General features: G+C 61.1%; 1 protein-coding gene across 3 annotated transcripts in view; it reads right to left on the bottom strand.

Moving 5' to 3' along the window:
* The window catches only part of SMTN (smoothelin), a 52080-nt gene that overhangs the window by 25654 nt on the left and 10677 nt on the right, over positions 1 to 15749 (bottom strand). For all 3 annotated transcript variants that reach the window (XM_084648946.1, XM_084648948.1, XM_084648947.1), the window contains exons 3-8: positions 4727 to 4887; positions 4199 to 4292; positions 2708 to 2786; positions 2504 to 2601; positions 1104 to 1197; positions 300 to 637 (exon numbers count right to left, since the gene is read on the bottom strand). In XM_084648946.1, the coding sequence (XP_084505072.1) occupies positions 300 to 637; positions 1104 to 1197; positions 2504 to 2601; positions 2708 to 2786; positions 4199 to 4292; positions 4727 to 4887 (864 nt within the window). The remainder of the gene's footprint in view (positions 1 to 299; positions 638 to 1103; positions 1198 to 2503; positions 2602 to 2707; positions 2787 to 4198; positions 4293 to 4726; positions 4888 to 15749) is intronic.

Raw genomic sequence — 15749 nt, 5'->3', positions numbered from 1 at the left:
AAGGGGACGTGTTAAGACCCAGACTCATTTCGCTCACGTCCTGTTTCAGGCCTGGAAAGCGGGTCCCTGTGGCGAGCGGCTACCGGGCTCCCCCCATGTGCCGCCTAGCGGTCAGCATTGGTAGTGCCCGGCTCAGCCCTCCAGTCACGCCTGCCACATACAGCCCGTGGGCTCCGCTACGGGGAGCGGCAGGTGCCGCACTCTACCCGCCAGCCCGCAGGCCCAGCGGAGAGGGCAGCCACAGCCCGGTCCTGGGCACCGTTCCTCAGGCCCCCCGGGAGGGGCGGCTGTCTCGTTACCTGGCTGCTCTGGCTCCTGTTGCTGGGCAGCCTCCGGCAGGTCTCCTCCGCTGGGCAGCTGTCGCCCGTGGTTGCAGGTGCCTCTTGCTGCTCTGGCTCCCCCTGGCTGGGCTCCCCACTGCCCCCTGCCTCTGGCTGGCCGAACCCCTCGCCGTCCCCCTCCTGTGCGCAAGGGCTGGTCAGGCTCGCGCAGGGCTGCTCTGCCCCTGGGCTGGGCTCAGGGCTCTGGGAGCTGCGCTCCGGGGGATCGGCTCTCTGCTGTGGCTCCAGCTCCGAGGACGAGGAGCAGTGCGGGGGAGGCAGCGGGTCCAGGAGCAGCAGGGTCCCCGAGGCCGGGTCTGCAGGGGAGAGAACCAGCTTCTTATGGGGAAAAGTCCCCCCACCCTCCTCCACAGCTAAACAGCCCCCACCAGCCCCTCCTGAGTGCGACCACCGCACTGGGGCAAACCCTCTCCCACGGCTCTCTGCCACACACCTTCTGCCATGCCCAGTCCCTCCAGGGCAAGACCCCTGCTTAGGACCCAGCAGCAAATGGGGTGCTGCCCCAACCACACACTGCAGCCTGGGAAAGGGGCTGCTGCCCCAGTCCAATGCTCCCTGCCAGAGAGAGAGCAGGCAGGGCCACTGCTCCCCACACAGTGCAGCCCCTACAGGCCACAACCCCATTGGGCAGGGCATAGTGGGGTCCCACTCACCCCATCCCGCTAGGGGAAGAAGGCTGTGGGATGGGACGGACGCGGCATTCCGGGGCAGGACTTTGCCTACGGAAATTGGGCCCCGGTGGCAGGATTTGCATGGACTTACCCTGGGCATCCGGTTTCTGGGGCTCTCTCCTCTGTTCACTGCGTAGCTCCCGGATCTTAGCCCGGATCTGCTCCCGCTCCTCCAGGTCCTCTGGCTGTGTCCAGGGGACAGGAGAGTGAGCACCAGGACAGCCAGCCAGGCTGCCAGCCCCCGCAAGAGGGAGCACCCAGCTGAGGGCCCCTTTCCAGGCTGTCCCTGCCCAGTCCCCAGCACTGGGCGTTTGCGTTAGCCCTGCTTTGACCCTCCCTCTGGAGAGTTCCCAAGTTGCCCCCAGGCGGGCCTGAGGCCTGCAGTGGGTAGCCTGCACGACTCCTGAATGAAGACAGAGATGCTGAGAACCTGGCCAGCCCCGAGTCCAAGGGGGGGACATGGGCTTCCCCTGGGGAGGGCTCAGTGCTCCCCACAGCCCGACCTGCCCTGTTGGCAGGGACATACAGGCCACCCTCTTATACATCTCCTCAGGAGCCTGGAGCAAGCCCTCAGCAGCTTGCCATGCTCCTCTGGGGGGGCAGGTTCGAATCCAGCCCAGGGAGAAAGTGGCTGGAAGTCCCCAGGGCGACAGAGAGAGGGCTCAGCCCAGCTCCCACCACCCAAGCCAGCCCTTCTCTCAAAGAGGGGGGGGGGGGCAAGAACTGAAGAGCCCCAGGAGGCTGATCTCTCAAGTGCTCTCTGCAGGGCTGGCGGGGGCCGGGTATGCAGGCAGGACGGGTACGTGGGCAGGGGAGGGTACGCAGGCAGGCCACTTGGGCAAGGCTGGCCCTGCCCCTGCTGCCCTTATCCAGCAGGAAGGGAGCTCCCACCAGTCCCCAGCGCTTGGGTCACACAGACAGCGAGCATGCAGGGCAGCTCTCAGGCTAATGCTGGCAGGCCCAGCACCTCGGGCAGGAGCAGAGCAGCTGCAGGGGCAGCTCCCACAAGCCCTGGCCAGGCAGAGGAGACTTCAGCCTCAGCTAGTCTCTCCCCACACCCCACTCCTGCTTTCAGGAAGAAAGCTTCAAGGTCCCACTGGCACAGATCCCCTTCCCACGTTGCTGCCTGGAGCAGCTGTGGGAAACCCACCTGCCCCAGGGCCAAAGCCCCACCCCCCAGGGCTCAGAGATGGCAGGGTGGGACCGTGGTGATTACCCATGGGGCTGTGGGGTCCCAGGGATGCAAGAGGGAGCAATGGCACCCAGCAACACTGGGCACCCTAGAGGGCACTGAGGGTGCGTGGGGGGAAGCCTGGGACAAGATGGAGCCAGCCCAATGCCCAGCACGTGGGGGAGACTGCCCCCAAGTGTAGTGATAGCACATCTGGGCGTGGGCACATCCCCCGGCTCACTGCAGAGCCCTGCACTAATACACTGCACAGAACCCTCTGCCCCAGGCTTCCCAGTTCCTGCAGAGCCCCCCCCACTCACCACAGAGCTGCCCCCGTCCGGGCTCTCCTTCTCCTTGGAGGCCAGGGGCTCATTTTCCCCTTTCCGGCTGCCGTGGGCTCTCCCTGCCGAGGCTGCAGCTGGAAGGGAGGAAGGAAGGAGCCGATTAACGAGTAGCTGGCTCGGGGCAGCGCCAAGCTAGGCCTGTGCAGAGAGCCAGGGGAGGGGGGTGCGCCAGGGCCGTACCCTCAATCTCCTTGGCCCGCAGCTTGCGGATGGCGGCCCGGATCAGCTTGCGCTCCTCGTACTCGCCAGCTCCTCGCAGCTGTGGCAGAAAGGGACACAACATGGGCTCTCACAGCTCCACGGCCGCCCCAGGCTCCTGGCACGATGGGGGAGGGAGCGCCCAGGCTCGGCTGCAGCCCACTCCCACACGGGCCAGGTTGGCTCAGCAGCCGCCAGGAATCCTGTCCAGGCGTATGATCCGCCGGGCACAGTGCAGGTTCCCAGATGACCCTCTGCAGCTGCTCCATGCATGGGCACCAAGCTCGCCCTGCCATACCAGGGCCAGGAAGGGAGGGAGCACAGAGCAGGTTACAATGGATGGTTGGGAGCCAGGACTCCTGGGTTCTAGTGACAGCTCTGCCACAATCTCCCCATGGTACCTAGGGAAGGCCTTGCCTCAGTTTCCCCACGGTTAGGTGGTCAGGCGCCACCCCTGGGGAACAGAGCTCCAGACGCTCTCACTGAACGCTGCCTACTGGGTGCAAGAGTGGGAGGTGCAGCACCTGCTGGGGAGGAGCTCACACTCCAGGCAAACTAGCCGGCAGCCTCTTCCTCCTGCCCACCCCCCCATGCCAGTGGGAGACTAAACCATCTGCATCCTCCTCACCTCCCACCCACCAGGACACTGGAGCCCTAGACTCAGGTCCCCTTGGCGGGACACCCTCCACTGCCCTGCTCCTTCAGCTCTAGCCCCCCAAGAGGCAGACCCCAGAGCATGCTAATCAACAGCTGGCTCTGCCCACCGCGTGGCCATATGCACAGCTCTGCCCACCAGCCATGCCCAGAGGCAGGGGCTGTGGCAGTGGTAGGCCTGGGTCGTGAGAGGTCCCAATCTCAACTGCTCCATTGGCACTATGGCAAGTACCCACCGTGCTCCTGGCACCAGGGTCTCCAGCTCTCTGCGCCTTGCCAGCAGCCTGCCCGGCACTGCTCAGGAACTGCCTGGCCACGGCTCCCCTGCACACTGCTCAGACAGGGTAGCTGATGGGAGCGGAAGGCAAAGGGACATGGAAGATGTGGGAACAGAGGAGAGTGAGCAGATGGGAGAGGGCGCTGAGGAGACCAGGGGACCCCTAACCAGAGCGTGCGAGCAGTAGCAAGTGTACAGCAATGGACCCGCCCCCTGGCCTGTTTTACCAAGGGGAAACTGAGGCACAGAGAGGGGCAAGGACATACTCGCTGTGTGACCTTGGTTCAGGTTAAGGGGCACAGCTGGGAACAGAACCCTGGAGTCCTAGCTCCCCATCTCGTGCTTGCCTGCTCTGATCACAGGAAAGGAGAGGGAGTGGCAGGAGCTGAGCTGGAAGGCAGCAGGCACCCTGGCTGGCACCAGATCCTCCCCACTCCATGCCCAGGGCATAGTGCAGACCTTCCTCCAGGAACAGAGCCAGAGCAGGGTCAATCCCTCCCCTAGAGGGCAGCCAGCAGCCCACGCCCTAGAGGGCAACTCACCAGAGCCGTCAGCTCCTCCACGTCCGTGATGGAGTCGAGCTTCCCAGAGAGCAGTGCCAGGGATTTCTGCTGCTCCTCCTCCAGCCGCTGAGACCTGCAGAGAGACAGTCTGACAAGGGGCACGCAGGCTGCTGGCGGGGGGCAAGTGTCCCACCTGGTGTAGGCTGGGGAATGGGGCTGTCCCCCCAGTGCCAGAAATCAAAGTGCACCCTCAGCTTCCTGGTGGTGCACGCAGGGAGGGGCCAAGACAGTATGATGCCAGGATGGGGGCACTTCCCCTAAGCCGAGCTGTAGCTTCTCCTCTGAGGGGACCAGGGGCACACACAGGTCCCACAGCAGGAGGAACAGGTATCCAGGGAGCAGCATTCAGCCAGCACCGAGCTGCCTGCCAGGAGCACTGCCATCCCCACTGGGAGAGGCAAAGACTCTGCTCCCCATAAACCTGGCCCATTGGGCTCGAGAGGGCAGCTCAGCCCTGCCCACAAGGTGTGACAGGGCCCACAGCCCATGCCCTGCCCCTGCACTCACCGCAGCCAGTTCTCCTTGTTCTCCTGCCGGTGGCTGCCGCGCTCCGAGCGGAAGCGCTTGGACGCCAGAGCCTCCTCGTCCCGCTCCAGCTCCTGGCGCCGCAGCTCCCGGATGGCCGAGCGGATCTGGCGCCGCTCAGCAAGGTCCAGCGTGGCCTCCAGCTGGGGAGCAGAGCAGAGAGGGGAGGTCACCCAGGGACGGACAGAGCCTGCTATTCACCCAGCCCCCTTCTCCCAAGGGAGCTGCGCTCAGTGCCACCACCCGCCGTGCCACCCCCGCCTGCACTCAGCACAATGGGGCTGTTTGTGATGCTGCGCGAGCTCCACAGCAACATCACCACACACACGGCCGGGCACTGTCCTCACTAGGCAGCTGTCACGGAGTCCCCGGGCGATGCTCTGGAACTGCTCCCTACGAAGCCAGGCAGGACTCTGGGGAAGTCTCCTTTCTGGGAGCAGACTGTCTCTAGGACACACAGCTCACCCGGCTTCCAGCTTCCTGGGTCTGACCTCGGAGCATTCAGCCTCCTCTGCCCCTCTGTGCGCTTCCCACAGCGAGTCTGCCCAGGCGGGGTCCTGGGGAAGCCAGAGGGTCCTGCCCCCCAACTCCGCAGTCAGACGTGAGACTCTCAGCCAGCCAGTAAAACAGAGGGTTTATTAGATGACAGGGACATGGTCTAAGACAGAGCTTGTAGGTGCAGAGAACGGGACCCCTCAGCTGGGTCCATTTTGGGGGGCAGTGAGCCACACAACCCTGTCTGCACTTCACTCCATGTCCCCAGCCAGCCCCCAAACTGACTCTCCCTCCAGCCCCTCCTCCCCTGGGCTTTGTTCCTTTCCCGGGCCAGGAGGGCATCTGATTCCTTTGTTCTCCAACCCTTTAGCTCTGTGGCCAGGAAACAGGGTGTCGGCCATTCTCTGTGTCCAGACCCCTGCACACACCTGCCCTGTAGGGCTCTGCAATGATCGTACACCCTTATCCCACCACCTAGATACTTAAGAACGGCATAGGGGAAACTGAGGCACCCCCACACTATTCAGAGGAAACATTAAGAACAGTCCCGCTTCGTCACATCTCTCCCCCCTTCGAGACAGAAGTGAGCTGGATCACTTTAGCCGGTGACCTGGGGAAGTTCGAAGCCACCAACGTTCCCATGAATGCCCCACCATCTCTCCCATTCCTTGGTGGGAGTTACACCAGGCCCTTCCAGTTTCACACCCTCCCTTAGGTCAGGGCTGGTCGATAGCACTCGCATGCCGCATATGGGAAGGTTTATGCTGCCCGTGCCCTTTTGCCACCCAAAAACCCCCAGGGGTCAAACTGGGATCGGGTCTTCTCCCAGTGCTCCAGTCTGGAGGGCTGCAATTCGGGCTCTCTTGGTTAAGAGCCCCCATTTTGATCTGGGCCACATAGTGTTCACTTACAGAACTAGCATGGAGACATTCCTTTCTCAACAACCTTGTCTCCCCAACAAGCTGGCCAAACACAGCCACTTGGTTATAGGACCATTTAAATTTCTTAACAGCTTTCTCTCCATCTGAGACCTTCTCAAAGCTATCCACACTGGATCTTTCAACAGGAAAGTCAGTGGCTTCATTCTCAACAGATTTCAGAGTAACAGCCGTGTTAGTCTGTATTCGCAAAAAGAAAAGGAGGACTTGTGGCACCTTAGAGACTAACCAATTTATTAGAGCATGAGCTTTCGTGAGCTACAGCTCACTTCCTCAGATGCATATCGTGGAAACTGCAGCAGAGAAAAGGAGGACTTGTGGCACCTTAGAGACTAACCAATTTATTAGAGCATGTTTCCACGATATGCATCTGAGGAAGTGAGCTGTAGCTCACGAAAGCTCATGCTCTAATAAATTGGTTAGTCTCTAAGGTGCCACAAGTCCTCATTCTCAACAGAAAATTTCTGGCTGTTAGGAACTGAAACTTTCTTGATTCAATCACTTTCACACCCTTCAGTTGCAGTAAACTGCTTGCAAAGACTCCATGAGGATTCCTTTCCCCAGGGGCTTTTCGATGCAACAATTCACACTTCTCAGAAATTCTGCTCTTCCCCTCTTCCCCTAGGGCTTGCTCTAGAGGAACACTTTCCTGAGCAACAACAGACTCTTTCCGGGTCTCCCTTACATCCAGAATCACCTCTGGCCCATCCGGTGGATTCCTACACAATCCCCTTTCAGGCAAACTTACAGACTTCCTAGAGAAAAGGTCAGAAGCATTCTCCTTCCCTTTGCCACACACAAGTTCAGGAATCTTTTCCTTCTTGCTACAGGTTTCCATACCCTCAGTAGGTAACACAATCAAATCGCCTTTCTGCTCTCCTTGTGCCCTGGCTAGGATCTCACCCTGATTAGACAGAGTTGCTACACCCTTTCCCAGCCACATACTAGCAACAGGCAAAATACAAGCACCAGAATTGTCTGGGCTCTGGGGTTTTACATAGACACTAACTGGATGTGACCTAGTTACAGGGCCATTCTCCGAGCAGACACAAACTTAGGACCCTTCCCTTCCTGGGCTTTAGCTGATTCCAGAACCAACTCTGAGACAAATGCACGACCCTCAACCATCACAGGCTGAAAGGCCCCTTCTGTCTGCTCCACAGAAAAAGAAGAGCCAGACACACTTTCTCCTTTACCAGACACACAGCTTGGGATCTCATTCCCCTGGTCCCAGCACACAAGGCTGGTCACAGACAACTGCTTGGAGACCGGGGTAGCTCCCTCCATAGGCTACCCCTGACAGACACAGGCACGTTTCCTTCACTGTCCCAATTCCCCACCCAGCTAACAGGTAAGGTCCAGGGACACTCATCTTCCACTCTCCTCCCCTTCCCACGCTGCTGACTAGACACAGCCATCAGCTCACAAGGCTGCCTAGGCTCATCCAAACTTTCCCTACCAAGCACCTTGCCACTCCCAACAGATCCCCTGCCCTGCCTGTGTCTCCCCCCACTCAGCTGGGGTCTCAGCTCCCACTGTGCTCAGCGCTGCCCTTGCTGTCCCAGTGGGGGTAGGCAACGAGCTCGCTGCTTTCCTCACTGCATCAGAGCCAGCCTGATCCCCTTCTCCAGTGTGCAAGGGGGGCGGGGAGCATCTTTCTGTCCCACCCAGCCCCAGGGGTCTGGTTACAGGCAGGCAGGTAGCCTGAGCCTAGCGGCTCCTCCCCCCTGCCAGCCAGGTCATCTGCATTTTCACTGACCATTTCCCTCTCCACCGATTGGTTCCCTGGATTCAAATTCAAACCCTTGGATGTTACAGGAGCAGGGCCTGGATCCTGTCCCAAAGAGACACAGTCACTCCCCAACAGGGTCTCGCAGCTGATATCCTGGAGCACCCCAACGACCAGCCAGCCCCACCCCTCCTGGGTCTGCACAGGAATCTGGGCCATAGGCAGGGCGAGGGGCTTCATCCCTGGGACCCTCACCCAGCTCACACAGCCCCTCAGCATCTGAGGCTGCACCACCCAGGGCCTGACAACAGTTCTCTCTGTCCCAGGATCTCACCATCCCAGGAATGTCTCCCCATTGACCATCACCTGCTCCCACTGGGGGTCCAAGGGGCCTGGCCCCAGGAAACTCCACACAGACATATAGGTTGGGGTCAGGAGTGGGAGCCTGTCCACCTCCCCACCCATCTGGCTGACGGAGTCTATAGCCTTGGAACCCAGCAAGGGAGCTAGACACTGGGGCTTTTCCGCAGGGTCCCCCTCGTTCAAATCGCCAGCCTGCTCAAAGGCAGTGAGGTGGGCATCCACATTCCCCCACTCCTTAACCAGGGGCAGCAATTTAGTATTGAGGTTTCCTGAGGAACTGGCACCCCAGGGTCTATCCCCACTCACCCCTGGGGGGTCCCCTAGGCCTCTCCACTCCACCACCGCCAGTTCATGCTGCTGCTGCTTCTGCAGCTCTTTCTCGGGCTCTCGCTGTCTCTCACAGTCTTCTTCCTCTCTCGGACTCAGCTCCGATCCCTGGATGGGGAATCCAATCATGAAGACCCTCATCTGGTCAGGGACAGGAGTCTTGGGGAGGCCTGGCTACCACTGCAGCTGCTCCCAGATCCTGCTATAGCCCCATTTGGGTCACAAATCTGTTCCTTAGAGTGGTCATCCTCCTCCAGCTGCACGATTAACTGTGCCTTGGTGAACTTTCCAATGCGCAACCCTCTCTTTCTGCACCGGGTTACAGTGTCCTTCTTAAGGAGACGGTGACAGACCATCACTCCGCTGTTCCCAAGTTGTTGCAGACTCACAGGCCTGTGTGTTCTCAGCTCCCCACGGTTTCCAGGGAGAACCCCTAGTGTGCCAGCCCTTCTCGAGGTCACCACCTCTTTGCTAGGATCAAGGTGCAGACTCCTCCGCCCCTTGGACTGCTCGCTGCAATCCCCAAGGGACCCCTGTTACTGCAAAAGTCCTTCTCTCTCCCCGGGCCAAGCCACAGGCTCCTCCACCCCTGAGACTGTTCATCGCAATCCCCAGGGGGACCCCATTACTGCACAGTCCTTCTCGCTGGTCACACACTCCCAGGGGTTAACTACCCCCCGAAACTGCTCCTCTCTGAGCCTTCAGCACGCCTGGTCCTCGTCAATCCCCCTTCGTTTTACTGCTCCCCAGTCACTTACAGCAGGAAACGCCATTCACCATTCACGAGGTGCAGTACATCTCACCTCTGCCACCAGTTGTCACAGAGTCCCTGGGCAATGCTCTGGAACTGCTCCCTACAAAGCCAGGCAGGACTCTGGGGAAGTCTCCTTTCTGGGAGCAGACTGTCTCTAGGACACACAGCTCGCACAACTTCCACCTTCCTGGGTCTGACCTCAGAGTATTCAGCATCCTCTGCCCCTCCGTGCACTTCCCACAGCGAGTCTGTCCAGGCGGGGTCTTGGGGAAGCCAGAGGGTCCTGCACCCCAACTCCGCAGTTAGACGTGACTCTCAGCCAGCCAGTAAAACAGAGGTTTATTAAACGACAGGAACATGGTCTAAAACAGAGCTTGTTGGTGCAGAGAACTGGACCCCTCAGCTGGGTCCATTTTGGGGGGGCAGTGAGCCAGACAACCCCGTCTGCACTTCACTCCATGTCCCAGCCAGCCCCCAAACTGAAAACACCCTCCAGCCCCGCCTCCCCTGGGCTTTGTTCCTTTCCCGGGCCAGGAGGGCACCTGATTCCTTTGTTCTCCAACCCTTTAGCTCTCACCTTGCAGGGGGGAAGGGCCCAGGCCATCAGTTGCCAGGAAACAGGGTGTCGGCCATTCTCTGTGTCCAGACCCCTGCACACACCTGCCCTCTAGGGCTCTGCAATGATCATACACCTTTACCCCACCACCTAGATACTTAAGAACTGCCTAGGGGAAACTGAGGCACCCCCACACTATTCAGAGGAAACATTAAGAACAGTCCCACTTCGTCACACTCCTCTGAAGAGACAGAGATCTGTCCAGGGGGCACAGGTGATGGTTGGAGGGGAAAGAAAATGGATGGCCCAAGGGCTGGGTTAAGGGAGCCTGCGGAGATTTTGATGGGATGGGGTCCGCAGACACCCCTGATGCACCAGTGCAACTCCCCCCAACCACCACAGCCCTGCCCCCACAATGCCCCTCCGCTCCCTTCCCCACCCTCAGAGTTTGCTCTGCTTCACTGCCTGCTGGGGGGGGGGGGGGGGCTATCCTGGATGCTGCAGCAGCTGGAGCGAGACGCCGGAGCGGGGAGGGCAGCGTGCCAGGGAGTGGGAGGCTTCATTTCCTGATGTCCCATCTCGCAGCAAGCTCTGATCCCCACGTCCCTTCCTTTGGGAGGGCTACGGCTGGGAGCAATGTTCAGCTACCCCCCCACACACACACACACGGCGGGAGAGCCACACTGGGCTGCCCAGAGAATGGGGGAGCAGGGGGCACAGTGTAGCGACCAAGCACTGGGCACAGGTTCCTATCAGCGACTAGGCGCCCCAAGGGAGGACCTTGAGGAGAAGCAGCTCCCCCTTGCCTGGGGCAAACAGGGACCCCCTGCTCCATGAGCTAGAGGAGCCTGGTCAGCCACTGTCTGCAGCCACCACACTGACCTGCCACAAGACGAGTTCTGACTCATGCCCAGCAGGTAGGGGAGGGGCAGCACCTTGGATATCAGGTGGGACAGGGGACAGGGCAGAGATTTGGGAGTGGTTGGAGCTGGCGGGGGTGACTGTGAAGAACCTGGGCTCTGAGCTTCACAGAGCATTCTGGGGGGCAGCGTGCTCAGCTCAGAGACCTCAGCTCCAGCAACCCTCCAAACGCTGGGCAAAACAGAATATCTCCCTCCCCCCCCCACAGCATAGCCCCCGCCCTCACATGCCACAGGGCTTCAACTGCAGCAAAGTGGCCTCAGCCACCCCACCCCACAGGACACCCTGAGCAGCCTTCCCCAGAATGGCAGCCGACAGGTCTGCAGAGCACTGCCATGGGCAGCGCCACTCACGCAGGAGGAAGGGCACCGCAGGCTCCCCGCGGGCCCAGTGCCCTGGGCCTGGTTGAGCAGCGGAGGGTGGCTCACTTGCTGTTGCTGAGGCAGCACGCCTGCCTTGCTCTGCACAGGGACTCCTTTCCAGGGATCAGCCTGGGACCCCACGGCTGGGCCAGGTGCGAGGAGCCAGGCCCAGGCCTAGCGGGAGTCCAGCGCTCCAGGGGCAGCCCAAAGACCCCCAGCCCCAAGGGGTGGGGACCCAGGAGACCCCAGGAAGCGAGGGCAGGAGCACAGCCAGCTGGGCCCCAAGCAAGCCAGAGTGCCTCTCCGACTGCAGTGTGTCAGGGCTGAAGGAGCCACTGGCTCCAGCAGCTATTTCTCATGGAGTTTGTTAAAAATAAATTATTTGACCCAAACCAGCTGCTGTTTGAGATGGAGCCTTTGAGGGTTGGGAGCAGTGATGCCAGATCCAGCCTGGGCTCCTGCTTCCACCTCCCCCCCCCAAGCGCATGGAGTCACACAAACACTGCAGCCCACTGACCAGGCCCAAGGGGAAAGGCCCCCATTGCAGGAGGTGAACCCGCATCCCCCCCAGGGGCAGGCAGCTCCCATCCCAGCAGACCCAGCCTTTGTTTCTTGGGGGACTGGGAGAGGGTAGAATTAACATCTCCAGCCATCTGTAACCTGGGCCCATTCCCCATCAGCCCCCCAAGCAGCCAGCTAGGGACACCCCTCCATAAACCCTCTAGGGGGACACCCCACTCCAGATTCCTGGCCACACACCACAACCACTCAACAGAGGGTAAGTCCCGCAGCTGCTAGCCCAGCAGGCGAGGGCCCCAGGCTCCCCCCAGTCCCCACTTCCCTCCTGGCAGCTCCTGGCCTGTCTCCCACCTCCAGCCTGGACAGAGCAGCACCAGCTTGGGACTGGATTTCAGCACCGAGTTGGATGCAGCCCACATATGATGCAGCACTTGGCTGGGGAGGAGGGACTATGGAGCACGGTGTGGGTCGGGTCAGCCACCAGCTCTCCTGTTTCCGCAGCCGAGAGCTTGCTTTGCAAACATGCAGCATCATTCCGGGAGGTGCCAGGCCAGCTGGACCCCGCCCCCAAGAAGCCAGTGCCCTTTGGTGCCTCTGCCCTGGTGTGGGCTCTGGAAGCCCAGGCACTCACAGTGGGGTAAACATTGCCTGCCCCAGACCCCCGCCCCTCCACTAGGGTGCTCAATGGTGGAGTCCCTAGGGAGCGGCTCTGACGCACCAGGTTGGGGAGCTGGCAGGCACACGGGGAGGGACCAGATAGCAGGGTAGCTCAGAACTGTGCCAGGTTCTGCTTCCTAGATGCTAAAGCATCACGTGGAGCTGCTATTCCATGCCTGAATCCCAAACCCCTGGCCCGGAACGGCTGCCATGCTGCAGCCCATGGCCATCCAGCTGCCCACAGCTATCCAGAGCCCCCAGCGCCGGGTCGGAGAGCAAGAGAGCCTACAGTGCTGGCGAACGTGGGTCATCAGTGCTCTGCGCCATGCAGCCGGGGGCATCCGCTGGCCTGCCAGACACTTTGCCCCTGATTCCCAGAGAACAGGAGGGATCCCCCTCCCCCGAGCTCATCCCCACAGTCTGTGAGTGGATGGGGTCAGACAGGAGAGCGGGGAAGGAAAAGGCGGGATGGAAGGGATACCGAACAGAGATTAACTGGTGAAGGGGGGAGGGGAGATAGCCAGGCACCAGCCACAGGGCCTCTGGTGGGACCAGGTGGCAGATCCTGGGCATCCCTCTCCCCTTCACTCACAAACTGCCCTGGAGCCCAGGGCACGTACGCCAGTGCAGGAAGTGGCATTTTGCTGGCTAAAAGGCACCTCCTGGGAGAGCATCTGAGCCCTGGGGACTTGCCAGTGGGATCCCACTCTGAGATGAGGCTGCCAGAGACATCAGGGGGCTCACACTGGACAGCCCGATGCGCCGGAAAGCACAAGCGTGGCAGATACCTGCTTCCTTCTGGAGCCACGAGCATGGGCCTGTCTGGCTCCAAGTGTGTACCCCCTCCCTCTCATGCACTGCCCATCAGCACAGTTGCTATCAGCCACACTGTGGCTGGTTATCACATCCTGCAGCAACTGGTGCCCACATCCTGCAGCAACTGGTGCCCGTTCACCACAGCTGGGAATGGCCCCCAGGGCAGGGGGGCTGCCAGCCAGGGTCCAGCTGGCTCTCTTCTACACAGCCCCGGGCAGGGCTCTCCCACGGGGGCTGTAAGCCAGGATCGGGCCCTGCCTCTGGCCCCTGGGGCAGGGAAGCTGCTCCAGAACCCGTGGAAGGAAGGAAAGCGAGGCAGTTCTGGAGGGACGCGCAGGGAGAACAGCTAGGAAGAGACAGGGCCTCTTGCTGCTCCCCTCGGATGGGCTGCTAATGAGGAAATTACCCCTTCCATGCCGGGCCTCCTCCCAGCTCCTCCTCGGCAGCTGCTCCAGCTCTCCAGTAAAGGGGGGCGGAGCACTGACTAGCCAGGGCAGCTGCTGCTGTCCCCACGAAGCAGCACCAGGCACATTCCCCCCCACAGCCCTAGGTCAGTCATCCAGTGCCACGCAACATGCTGGCACACGGAGCAGGAAGGAGACACCACATGGGGCAGGCGGCCCACCCCGCCCTTCCACAGACAGGAAACCCTGCCTGGCAGCATTACCCTTTCCATCTGCTGACAGACTGCACAGGGATCAGCCAGGAGGCTGGGAGGCCTCACACCTCCCATGAGCCAGCTCCATTGGGGTCTCTCAGATTCACAGCCTGATGCCCCCAACCCCAACACAGCCCACCCAGGCTGGTACCCTGCCCCGTTCTCCCCGTGGGCTCTCCCTTCTCCCTGCCATCCTGGCCCTGAAGCCGAGTGCTCATGCCTGCACTCATGTGACGAAGTGGGACTGTTCTTAATGTTTCCTCTGAATAGTGTGGGGGGTGCCTCAGTTTCCCCTAGGCGGTTCTTAAGTATCTAGGTGGTGGGATAAGGGTGTACGATCATTGCAGAGCCCTACAGGGCAGGTGTGTGCAGGGGTCTGGACACAGAGAATGGCCGACACCCTGTTTCCTGGCCACGGATGGCCTGGGCCCTTCCCCCCTGCAAGGTGAGAGCTAAAGGGTTGGAGAACAAAGGAATCAGGTGCCCTCCCGGCCCGGGCAAGGGACAAAGTCCAGAGGAGGAGGGGCTGGAGGGAGTTTCAGTTTGGGGCTGTCTGGAGACATGGAGCGAAGTACAGACGTGGTTGACTGGCTCACTGGCCCCAAAATGGACCCAGCTGAGGGGTCCAGTTCTCTGCACCTACAAGCTCTGGTTTAGACCATGTTCCTGTCGTCTAATAAACCTTCTGTTTTACTGGCTGGCTGAGAGTCATGTCTGACTGCGGAGTTGGGGGTAGGACCCTCTGGCTTCCCCAGGAGCCCTGCCTGAGCGGACTTGCTGTGGGAAGCGCACGGAGGGGCAGAGGATGCTGAATGCTCCGAGGTCAGACCCAGGAAGGTGGAAGCTGTGTGAGCTGTGTGTCCTGCAGACAGGCTGCTCCCAGAAAGGAGACTTTCCCAGAGTCCTGACTGGCTTCATGGGGAGCAGTTCCAGAGCAACGCCCAGGGACTCCGTGACAACTCAGCAGTCCCACAGAGCTGGGATTCTGCCACCGCCCACGCTCCCCCGTGGTGCTGCCAGGCCCTCAGGGATGGAGGAGTCAGGCTTCCAGAGGACAGGAGCTTGTGAGGGGCTCTGGGGAGGAAGCAGAGCTCAGCATGGGGCCCAGGGCCCTTCGCCCTGCCCAGGATGGGGGCACAAGCTCTGTGCTCCTCATGCCCTCCTCAGCCCAGCCCAGCCAGGAATTGGTGCTCCTGCCTGTCCCTGCCCATCAGCGCGGAGCTGGACTCTTCACCTTGGGAGAGGCTACAGGGCACTGCAGGGCATCCTGGGCCAGGGGGCTGCCTGCCCTCCTCTTGGTAGACCCAGGCCTCTCCTCCTGCAGAGCCAGGTGTGCCCTGCTCCGGGGTAAACCCCTTGTGGGCACCCAGCAATCGTCAGCAGGCCAAGGCAAAGCTCCCAGTCCCACAGCCAGGGCAGGCCGTTCTGCCCCCCAGCAACGCCTCTCCCCACCTTGGGGCTCCAGCATAGCCAGCCTGGGACAGCATCTCGCTCTGCCCTTCCATGGCCCAGCCCTGCCTAGTGCCGCTGCCTGCTCTGCAGGGTGAACTCACCACGCTGGACCCCTCAGGCTCTTCTCTGGAGCTTCCCCAGGACAAAGAAATGGTGGGGTGGGAAGCAGGAGCCCTGGCACTGGGCTTCCTCCTGGGCAAGCCTGGGCCACAGCCCCTGGGCCGTTCAGAGTCAGAACAGTGCTGGGCCTAGCAACGGCTGGCTTGGTGACCTGCAAGCAGCAGGTATTCCACCCCAGGGCAGGGCAGGGCCGCACAGCACAGAGAGCCGGGCATGTACTGCCCCTCAGGAACCATCACCCACAGGAGCAGGCTTGGGTGCTTCCCCCTCAGCTGCCAGCCTGCAGGATCAGCTGCCCCAGGCAGCAGGAGCGCTCAGCAGACAGACTAACTCCTGGG

The sequence above is a fragment of the Lepidochelys olivacea genome, assembly GCF_965140295.1.
Source record: "Lepidochelys olivacea isolate rLepOli2 genome assembly, chromosome: 15".
Taxonomy (NCBI): domain Eukaryota; kingdom Metazoa; phylum Chordata; order Testudines; family Cheloniidae; genus Lepidochelys; species Lepidochelys olivacea.
Note: the sequence above shows the minus strand (reverse complement) of the source record. Positions and strands in the feature narration are given on the sequence as shown.